Raw genomic sequence first — 12,035 nt, forward strand, 5'->3', positions numbered from 1 at the left:
GAAAGGAGATACATTGTTAACCAATGGGACTCTGGGCCAGGGGTACAGGCAAGCAACAGAATAGATACAATAACTTCAGATACTCACTGAAGCTATTTTTTAAATTACTTTCCCCTGAAACAGTGTTTTCTGGACACAAGGGGACTTGATACATACATATGAACCCACAGAGACTGTGGCAACACACCCATGGCCTGCATAAGTTCAAGATAGGCCAGCCAGGGCCCCAGTGCTGAGAAGAGGCAAGTGGATCCAAGCGCCCACCCCTAACCCAAAGCTATCTCCGGTTGCTATCTTGCTTGGAAATGAAAAGGCGATTTTCTCAAATGGAGTCCTCAATGGGAATATAAGCCACACTTAAGGGTAGGCCCCATGCCCTGCAGTACGTGGGCAACATGGACTGAACTCAATGGTGTATTGTAGACCGTTTTTTATCATATGGCTGTGTTTGGGATATTTTTGTCTTACCAAACTTTCTGCTTTTTGCTTTTGTGTTTTTATATTGTGTTTCTGGAGCTGCTTATTTGTATTGGTTTTATTTTTATTTTATTATTTTTTTTAAGTTTTACCCTGGTTCTTTTTGTTGGCTTGTTTTCTGAAGAAAAAAGGATGTGGAACTGGGTGAATGGGGGTGCAGGTTGGGGGAGGGTAACCTGCAATCAGAAAATGTTGTATGCATATTATTTAAATTATATACATCTAAATATATACACACATATATTATATATAATTTGCATTTCCAGTCAAGTATTTTAACAAAACTAAGAGTGATGACAAAGACTCTGGAAGTTACTGGAGGAGCCCTAATTGACTTGAGCCACTGAGGACCACTGGAGCTTTTGTAAGGTGGCTGGCTATACTGTTCAACAGTTGAATAACACATCCAATTTCTTGGCGATGAAGTCTTGCTGATATCCTAGTTCTGGTCAAAGTCTCAGTGATTGCTCCTCCATACTCAGAGTCCAAAGTCTATTATCTATGAGACTTTGTATCAGAAAACACTGATAGTGATAAATGTAAGTTAATAGATATTCACAAAAAACTGAATATTTAGTACATGTTCACATGTCAACAGATTACATGAACCTTCCTAGTGATTGGGGGAGTGTCTGCTCAGACTTGTTACAGCGTGGCTTGACTATAATGCCTTTCTTGTGGAGTTGTGATGCCAGCACACATCAATGGAATTCTAGTCCAACTGGTCAACCATGCTTGGGTCATGGCAAAGTCTTATGTTGAGGTTCAGTTCTTACCCACACCATTCCTAAAGCATCACTGAGTCAGGCTAACACTGATTTACAACTCTGGGACGTATAACATCCATCTAGTTAAAAAAATTCTCTCATTAATAGCTAAAGGATATTCATTGCTTTTGTATAGTTTCACAGAATTCTGGACACCTAGCATCCCACAGGGAACTTATACAACCTTGCAGTCAAGGTCCTTCAACCTTGTCGCACCATCCAAGCCAGCAGTCGATAGCTACATGTGGGTATAAGCACATGAGACACAGTCTGAGAGTTCAGAAGCACAGTATGAGCACAGAAAACAGAGGACTTTAAAGACAGTGCAAAACAAAAGCCAAGAGTCTCATTGACAATGGATTACGTGTCAAAATGGTAAGACCTTTATATAGCAGACTAAACAGATAAACGAATAAAACCAATGTCACCTGCATGATCTCTACCTTTCTTAATATGGTTATAAAGCTTGGAATTGCACCAGAGGTGAACATTGTCTTTTCACTCTACAACAACACTCTTGGGGACTAATGATTCACTTTTGTGTTATCCAACAAGGACCGGAAAGGCTCAAGTGGTGGCAAGAACAGCCCCAGGCTCAAAAGGACTTAAGACAAGAAACATTTCCAAATGATGGAATCAGCATCATGAAACCCAGGCTGTAGTTGTCTTAAACTCCTGGGGACATTTGAAAGAGGGAAGACAAGGGTTTGTTGGTATTGTTGGGAAGGCAGGAAGAATCGGAACAGTTTAAATGAAACATGCAACACTGATGTTCGTTTCTTTAATGTCTAGCCCAACCTACAGTCGTGAAACCATTTAGGAGTTTTATGTGGATGGCTGTTTAATGGGCTGAAAGTTTATACTTCTTCTGGTTTGCAATAACACGACAATAGGGCAAGTCAACTTGTTTCAAATCAGAAACAAATGTGTTTCCAGGCATATCTGAAGGTCTGTGCATAGGGGCCGTCTGTTTTACTGTCTTTCCCACAAAACCTGGGTCTGGGGAGGGTGTGCATGCTTCCATCAGAGCTACATAAAACCTTTGTCATCCGAGATCTGAGTAAAGTCAGTGCTCTGGTCTTGAAAGTACCAGCAGGGCTGGGACCCAGGTCTGCCAAGATGCTCTCTGCTCCAGCTGTGCTCCTCATATGGGGCTGTCTGTCCTGCATCTTCAACTAGCCTCTGTCTCATACATTTTCCTGGCTCCCTTCTATGCTGAAATGACACTGGCACAAGCCGGAAATGGCAATAACTTGTTCCTCTCTTCAGTAGAAAGGTTAGGTTTGAAAATGATTTTATTCCAAACAAACAAACAAACAAACTGACACAAACTATTTAAATGCTTTTTCTAAAAGATTCCAAGAACTGACAGTGTTTCTACCCCGTCAGATAACAACTAGGAGCATTTCGAGCTTATTTGCTGTGTGTTTCTAATATACACCCACACAGAAATACATGTGTGTTTCTATTTGTGCTCATGTGAGCATTCTTATACAAGATGGCCGCCATCCTGTGACTTCTCATTTTTTAGTAATATATTTTTAGTAATATATGTATTTTATATAATATACATTATATAACATATAACACATAACACAATCTATAATCTATAATCTATTTTAATCATATTTTCCCATTCCTCAGTTCCCATACCTCTCATAATCTTCTTACATCCCCAACCACCTGATTTCCTTGGAAGAAATTGATTTCCCTTTGCAAGTGGATGTCAGTTGGAAATAACTTCTTGGCTAGGGTTGGGTGTCTCTGTCTTTCTGTGAAGACCCCATGCATGTTGCCATGGTATCTGTGAATTAATATGTGGTCACTTCTGTTGTATCTGGAAGACACTGGTTACTTGGAATCCCCATCACCTTTCAACCTTACAATGTTTCCACTTCTGTATAGCTCCCTGAGTCTTGAGGGAGGGGTTTGATGAAGACATCCCATTGGGGGCTCAGTGCTTCTAAGACTCTTATTCTCTGTGCATTGTCTACTTGTGGGTCTCTGTGTTAATTGCCATCCACTATTAGAAACTTTTCTTTTGTTGGTTGAGCAAGACACTGATCTATGGGTCACACCATAGAGACATATGACACCAGGAATCATCTTAATGCTGTGCTTTTCTTTTCTTTTTTTTTTTTTCTTTTTTCTTTTTAAAGCGGAATAGTAGCAGATTTTCCCTTAGGCCAATGATCTAGTTAGTCTAATGCTTCAGGTCATTTTTAGCAGTGTCAGCTATGAGTTCTATCTCATGGACTGGGCCTTATGTCTGATCATTAACTGGTTGGTTTTCCTGTAACTTTTATGGCACAGATGAGCCAGTTTATCTTGCAGGAGGTTCCTGTTATAGTTTGCAGGTTTTTGTAGCTGGGTTGGTGTTTACTTTTCTCCTCTGGTAGAAGTCTCAGCTACATCTCTGGTTTGTAGAATACAATGTATGGTACTCTTTTTTTTTCATAGCTAAGTTAAAGCAATTGGTAGTTAATTTATAAACATCTCAGGCAAGAATCGGTCTTCTCAAACAGCTACGGTTTGTCTGGGTGACAATCAGAAAGCAACTTTGTTGCACGCTTGCTCTCCCAACAACAAAAGTGAGTGAGAAAACAGGGCTGGAACATTGTCTCAGTAGGTAAGGTGCTCACTGCTGTACAGTGTATGGAGCTGAATTTATATTCCCAGAACACGTGTAAATTAGGGCATGGTAGGGTGCATCTCATGTCTCAGGCAGAGACTTCCCCAGAAGACCTCAGAGTCAGTGTGAACTCACAAAGACCCTATCGGAAACTAGCTGACACCAGATGTTGTCCTCTGACCTCATAGTATGATGCAGTATGCATTCATCCTTAGTCAAGCACACACTTGCACATTTGTCTCTCTTACACACACACACACACACACACACACACACACACACACACACACACACGGAAGGGAAACAGAGGGAAGTATATATTTGAAAAAAAAATTTTACAATTACTAAAAAATGTTACATTTATTTATTTGTGTGTGTGTGTGTGTGTGTGTGTGTGTGGTATGTGCCACAGCATGTTTGTAGAGGTCAAAGCACAACTTGTGTGTGTTCTTTTTCTTCTTTAACCTTGTGGGTCTCAGGGATCAAACACAGGTCATCAGACTTGGTGGCAAGTACTTTTACCCACTGAGCCATCTTGGACTACAGTTATTGTTTTTAATTTAAGCTTTTCTCCTCCCGGGAAAATCTTATTGTTTGTTTAGGTAATATTGAAAGATACTTTAATAGTACGTTTTAAATCTAAAATTCTTCATTCCTGTGTTTTTAGATTTAGGTCCACAAAGCGTCAGATGCTCTGAAAGAAAACCAGTTGGAAGGGAAAAGGATATTTAAACAGAAGTTTCCTTGAGCTTTACGTAGACTTTAAAGAGGAACCCCCACCTCCTTTAATTTGGTAATTACTCAGGAGTGCTCTGTGGTTGGGGGGCAGGGGTTCTGGTAATAGTTTACACCTGTCTCAACCTCTCTCGTTTTTATTGGCAGAGACTGTGCCATCCCATATTTCTTGTGAGGCAAAAATATGAAATAAAACATGGCAGAGCCCTGGAGAAACTATAATAAACATAAAAATGAATTGTTCAGCTCAAAACACGAAGCTCCTTGCCTGCACATTTAGCCAGTCATATTTCAGTGGTATCGAAGGAATTTAATCCTGGAGTTGTGTGTCAGGAAGGAGGGAGACAGCTGCTTTCGTTGGCAGGAAAAAGCCAAGGTTTTCAAAATCCAAGAGACTAAGCCATCGAACATCATGCCAGAGTCATATTGTAAAGATTGGTGAAAAAAATAAAAATAACATTAAATTACGATGCACTTTCCATGTTATTGTGGGAGAAGGGGCACAGGAAGTCTTAGCATGTAAGGTTGCAGGCTTAAGCTTGAGAGAGAATAGTTTCCCCAAGAATATAAGACTTCAGTGGTCAAGCAACCCCCACAGCTTAGAACATAGGTCAGCTTATTTCACAGGCAACATCTTCCTGTCCAAACATATTGAAATGCTTTGGGTTAGGATAGTATTGTGTTTCTAATTTTTTCCCTTGGAATCCAGCTCTCTGGTGGTCCTCCAGAAGTCCTTCTTCCTGTCAGGGATAGCAGTGGCTTAGCTGTCCTGCTTCCCTGTGGGGGAAAGAACAAGAAGAGAAATAACCAAATTCATGTAAAGTTTGATCTGGACAGCATTGGTGGTATACAAAGGTCTCTGGGAAGGTTGGCGGTAGAGCTAAATTGTCATTCTGGTTTTGCCTCACTGGTTGGGTGGCTTTGGCTCTTAGTATGGTCAGGGATATAAGCTAAATAAGGGTCTTGGTTGTTTCTTTTCCTTGGCACGGGACCCAGATATTTGTGTGCCAAGAGTAACCGTGTCTGTTTTATCATGGGTCCATGGACTCGGCATGTCAAATGTCTTGAGTTTACATTGGGAAAACCATTCCATGTTGATCTCATGACTCTCCCCTCAAACTGTAGCTTCTTGGGAGGAATTTGGGATTTTTATACTGAGAGTGTAGGGTGCATTTGAGAGGAGGATTTTCCTGTTAGAACTCTGAAGGATCCATGTTTGAGAGAAGAGAAGGCAGGGTATATTGTTCTCTCTTGACTTCTACAACCTTGACAGATATGCTTCATAGAGTCAGCAGAAAGCCTCAAGGCAGTCCAGCCAACTCAGGCCAAAGTACAGATATTTCTTAAAACATGTCAGTTATAGATGAGCCTGAAGTGGTGTCTGACACAGTGATCCAACCAGGGTGTTTTTCTTTGACTGTAGGCACTTAGGAAACATGCTCATCAGAATTTAAGGAAAGCCAGGCACATTCGTAGTTTCTTGTACAGCTGACTTCCCTTGCTATAATTTCAGCTATTACTAGTTAGCTACAATCTGAAAATACTACATGGACTATTTTAGAAATAGATAACTTTTAAACATGTCAGTCTGAGTGATGTCAGTGTGGGTGGTATGATCCTTCTTGGAATATGAACAATCCCTTTGTCTGGTGCTTCCATACAACTACCTACCTGTTCTCAACTGCCATCTCTGTTATCCTGTAGACTCATAGTTCCACAGAGTTTATGAGTTTATGATCAAGGACCCTTAAGCAGTAGCCTAAAGCTTCTTCACAAGGCTCATGACATCCACCTGGCTTTATCACCTCACACAGGCATGGCTGCGGGCAGTTCACACCATCACAAGAGGCTTGAATACCACAATAATTGCTGGATCCTATTTGCTGCAATAAATTTAATTATAGTGTATTTTTAATGGTTTATGCTATGATTGTCTGTTAATTGTTAATATATTACTTTGTTTAATTTATAAATTAAACTCTACGCTAGGTATCTATATATGAAGGGACCAATTGGGATAGCTAGGGTTTCATAACTGAGGTTCACTCCTCTGTCTGTGGCCTTTGATTGTACCCCTTATAGACTGGAATGGGGGTGTTCTACAGAAACTTTCAGAATAAAAAAAGTGCAGTGATCTTTGATACCAGTGAACATCCAGTTGTGGCTCCCTGGCCTGTTGTTTCTTTTCAAACCCCAACAATGTGCTAACTAACAATATGTGTTTCTGATTAAACTTTAGTGTCCTACTCACTTGCAGAACATAGGTCATCATATATTGGTTCGAATTAGAGAAATTTTCTTCGTCGTTGGCTTTTGAAGGTGTTTTGAGGTTATGACACAGTGAGCTGGCCCTGAGTAGAGCAACATCCCGAAGGGAACATCTGTAGTACAAGTACCTTTGCCTCAGGGTCTTGACATTTGCAGATGTGTGCTCTGAAGGACAGCATCCAGTCAAAGACTTTTTTTTTCCTTCAGTACAGACTTTGGAAAATATCTGAGATGCTAAATCTTCTCTCCTAAGGGAACCCTTGATGTTACTAGATTTCTTTCAAATCTTATACTTGCTACTTTATTTCTATGAAGTTGTCGTGAGTGAGCACGTCCCTTTTCAACTATTTTTATTGGCAATAAGAACTTTGTTCAAGAGTTGGCTGGCTTGAAATGTCTTCAAGACATTTGCCGTTTGTTTAATATCCTTAGGTTTGGTTAGTTTTATACTGCGGGAGGAAACCCTTTAGACCTTCTAGTTTGGGGTCAACCAGTTGTTCCGAATTCAGTTTTAATTTTGGTGTGTGCTTGTACTTTAGTATTGACATGTCTCCAAGTTAGACAGTTGACCCCACAGAGTAAACCTCTGAGGCTTTCTCTGTGGCAGGCTCCGCTGAGTATGCATTGACTGTATAGTATTGGTGCAGAAAGGGAGTATAAAGGTATTGGCTTCAGGGATTAGTGTCTATTTCAGATGAAACAAACTGCCCCCATTCTATTGACCTAGTGCAGTTGACATTCATCATCTTACAGTTCTGAGGCTAGAAGTCTATAGTGGGTCTCCCTGGGCTGAAGCCAAGGTTTTAGCAGGGCTGTGTCACCTTAGAGGCTGTAGGAATATTGTGCTTCTTTGACCTCCAGTCCCAGAAGCCACATACATTCTTTCTCTTGTGGCCTCCTCTTTCTTTTTCCCTATTGACCTCTGTATTATTTTTCTGTATTGCCTTTACTGTCATGATGTCATGTTGTATCCCAATTCTGATGCCTCATTATTATAAGGATGTGGTGATGTTGACCTGTTTGGATAAACCAGGGCAATCTTGCTTCCTGAGGTCTCTCCCTCTGTCATGTAATCCCAGGTCCCAGAGGTTAGGGCATGAGTATCTTTATTATTTCAGCCCCACCACACATTAGATAGAATTATTGTATTTATTTTTAGCTCCTGTTTTCATTTTATCTAATTGTTTTCAGAAATCCTAGAAACATGTTTTATGTTCTGTTGTTCTGATAAAAGAAATGTTGGTAAAAATAGAACCACTCACATATAAGTAGTTGTGAAATTTCAGTTGATGAAAGAGGAATTTAAACTTTATCAGTTGCTTATTCCATCCTCAAGATTCACAGTAGGTGCGTGTCACAACTTAGTGACAAGGGTCATTCTTAAGGGGACACTTCGTGCATCTTTAGTCATTTTAACAAGTGCTATGAGCATGTGCGCATGAACACACATGCGTATCCACTGGCACATAAACATATACACATATACACATAAACATATACACATATACACATAAACATATACACATATACACATAAACACATACCCACAAACACAAATGCTAATACATGCACACACATATCCATGTCTTTGTGCACATTATACATGTATACATATGGCCATGTGGACATATACATGCATACATCTTTTCACATATACACATTCCCACATGTGCATAAGCACATACAAACTTGTTACACAGAGCATGGGTCACTATACCTTCTTGACTTTAACATCCAGGAGCTGGTACTCCTGCTTCTGAGTCTTTGCCTGTCCTGTCACCATTATCACATCTCTGTATCTCTGTTAGAAAGATTCAGCTTAGGGCTGTGATAACCATGATAGCCTGGCGCTGATGGCTTTTCTCTCCTCTCAAATTCTTCACTCATCACCACAAGCCAATTAAAATGGCCACAGGTCACAGGGTGTTTCAGGCCATACAGGTGAGGGACTTGGGCTTTCCTGTTTGTAGGGTGCTTATAGATAGGCAGGAGCTATAGCTCTAATGACCCCTCCATCTTACAGGAAGTTTATAGAGAGGTTTGTGTTCTAGCCGTAACAAACCCCTCATCCCATGTGAAGTTTGCTGTTGGTCTTGACTTTGACTACCACTGCTTATTCTTTGGTTGCTAGGTTTTCCCCTGTGGAGCAATTGGAGGAGGGGAACTGAAGTAGTGTTAGAGATCAACTGAGGTCCCAGTCTGGCATTTAGTCATTTAAACTATCAACATTGGGAATATGGATTCAGGTTGCCCCAAGGAACATCTTCCTATAAGGAAATGGTTTCATGAAGAGCTTTCAGTAATAGGACAAAAGACCTGTTTCTAAAGCACTTTTACAAGTGGATTGGTGGAAATCAATAGATGGGTTTCGTTGAAGTAGGGAAGCTGTTGTAATCTTAGATGCTGAGGACCTTCTTTGGTTGGGCTTTGCAGAAGCTAGTGGTTTGATAAGTCAATATAATCACAAAAGGTGTCGCCCCGATAATCACAAGGATGTTGCTTCAGACACAGTTTTGATCAGTGAATTAACAGGACCTAAAGATAACTCAAACTTTCAAAGTCTCTCCATTCCATTAGTTTTAGCCAGATATCCAATATAGTCTTACATTTTTCCTCCTTAGAAACTTCAGTTCACGTGAGCATAAAACTTAACCAGCTCAGAAGTGGGCTGTATAGGATATGCCCAGATGCCTGGGATCCATTACAGATGGAAATTGTGGGGAACACAGACTGTAGCATTTATTGTGGTCCATTCTTACAGTTTTGTTGCTGTGAAAAGGGTAAGACAGTTTCCATCTCAGCGTGGAGGCAGAGCCTCGTGGGGTCTTCCACTTAATCAAGGCTGTGTAATTAATGAGATTTTGCTTCTCATGCTTTTCAATAATTTTGTACCCCCAATGAGGCCAGGATGGGATTGTCTTTATCTTTGTGATCACAGCCTTGGTCCTTGATGGTTTTAAATATAAACACTTGAAACAAAGATGTATTTCAAATGCGTACTTTTTTTTTTTTTCAATTTACAGCTGCAGCTGAAGGAAAAGGCAGAAGTGGGGAAGACTTTTTTCAAAAGGTGAGTGACACTTTGCTCCTCTGGCTTGGGGGATTCATGGGAAATGGCTTTGTGTCTGTGGCTACACCAGTGATGTTGGGCTGATTTCTCCCACTCGGACCAACACAAACCCATTCTGTTTATCTACTATAGGCATTGCTCCCTCTCCAGCCTCGTCTGGCCTAGAGGTGGGTGGGTGTCTCTTGTGCTGTCCTTCTTTCTGGTGAGCAGGACGTGGGTTGGGACCTGTAACAAGTACCGGATGTCTCCAAGGACCTGCTAGCTCAAAGTCGGCACCACACCCATTCTGTCTCCTCTGTCCCCTGAATGTTCTGACCTTCAGTGAAGCCAGTTGGCCCATCATGTACATCCCGAGGAGAACGATGCTCAGGACCAGTTGTGAAGATGATGATGAGAAATTAGAATCCTGGCCGATGAACTTTGAGTTCTCTTCCTCAGCACGTCTTTGATTTGGGAAAGAGACTTTCTTTTTGAAAAGATGGGCTGGAGTCCATGGTTTTTAATTCCTTTTCCTTTTGTTTCTTTGTACTCAAACCTCTGCGTCTGGATTTGGAGAGTACATTGGGAGAGACAGCCATGGCCGAGGAAGCCGGGTGTGTGGAGGTTAAATACTAATGGGGAGGACCACTGGGGAGTCTTCTTTCTCTTGTTTTCCATATGGCCCACTTTTCATGGTGTGGGGGAGGGGTGTCAAATTCATCATCCGTGTCCCCATCTGAGAGTTTTAAAAGCAGGCTTTTTCACATCCGGGGCTCAAACTGTTTCTCCGTTTTGGAAGTACCTGTCATAGGCTGCATGCTGGAGAGATGGAAACCAGGAAGGCAAGTGTGCTTGCTGCCTTAGGAGACTTCGTGGTACCTGGTGTGTGTGTGTGTGTGTGTGTATACATACACATATACATACATACACATGTGTGTACACATATATTTGTACACACATGTGTATAAATGTATATGTGTATGTATATATACATATGTATATAATATTCATCTGTCTATCTATACACACAGAGTAGTGTAAATGAAACGACATGTTTAAATGCAAGCACACAGGTGCTGCTTGGGTGTTTACTTGGAAGCGCAGAAGACCCTCTTACCTGCAGGCAAAAAGGTCTGCAGGTTTGTCCTGGGATGGACTGGTGCCAACAAAGCCTTCCAAAGCTCATGCTGAAAAAAATCAGCTCAATAAAAGGCAAATGTCTGAGGTTACAGGAAAGAAGATGGCTGTGTTTGGACCAACAGAACCATGGCTCTTCTGCAGAAAACTGAGGCGTGGCGGAGCCGTCACCTAAGCAAACACCCTTCAGTTTCCCATAGTGACCCACTGGTGCTCCCGAGCATCTGCTTTCTTTTGAGACTGGTGCTCCCGAGCATCTGCTTTCTTTTGAGACAGGATCTTACTCTGTAGCCCAGGCTGGACTTAAACTCTTGTCTCCACAATAGTGCTGGGATTCCAGGTGTGAGACGGGTATACTTGGTGTTCAGTGTGTGTTGTAAAGATGCTGGGGCGTCTTTCACTCTTGGGTGTGTGTGTGCCAAACAATCATTTAAACTCCTCTGTTTCTGAGATTCAGGCTTGATTCATTTCGTGACTTTCAGACAGTTTCCAGGCCTGGGGAGGTTGGCTATTCTTTATTGTGACCCTTCTTAAAGAGGATATGAAAGACGTTTGACCCACTTTGCATTACGTATTGTGGAAATCTATGTAAAGTCATATTAAATGTGAGAGTGCTCTCGTCAGGATGCTAAATTGCTCTCTTTCATCTTTTTCAAATTAGCAAAATAGAATATATCATTTGCAACAGGGGGCCACAGGATCCCACATACTTCAGACCAGAATTTAACACGAGTAAAATTGTCAGATACTATGTCTTTGAAGCTATCATGGCTACTGTCTTTCTGTACCTTGAGCTTCTCCCACAGAATTTCAGTTATGTGCTTGGTTCTGTCTGTCTATCTGTCTGTGTTTGTCTCTCAATCTGTGTGTGTGTGTGTGTGTGTGTGTGTGTGTATGCCATGCATTAATGTATATGCATATTTGTGTATATGCATGTGGAAGCCAGAAATCAACATGTAGAGTGTCTTCC

At 41.2% G+C, this 12,035-nt stretch overlaps 1 protein-coding gene across 3 annotated transcripts in view; it reads left to right on the forward strand.

Annotated features, from left to right (window-relative positions):
- BICC1 (BicC family RNA binding protein 1) overlaps positions 1-12,035 on the forward strand; it is a 204,908-nt gene that overhangs the window by 55,762 nt on the left and 137,111 nt on the right. For all 3 annotated transcript variants that reach the window (XM_080937539.1, XM_080937540.1, XM_080937541.1), the window contains exon 2: positions 9,903-9,949. In XM_080937539.1, the coding sequence (XP_080793665.1) occupies positions 9,903-9,949 (47 nt within the window). The remainder of the gene's footprint in view (positions 1-9,902; positions 9,950-12,035) is intronic.

This window comes from Micromys minutus (genome assembly GCF_963924665.1).
Source record: "Micromys minutus genome assembly, chromosome: 25".
Taxonomy (NCBI): Eukaryota; Metazoa; Chordata; class Mammalia; order Rodentia; family Muridae; genus Micromys; species Micromys minutus.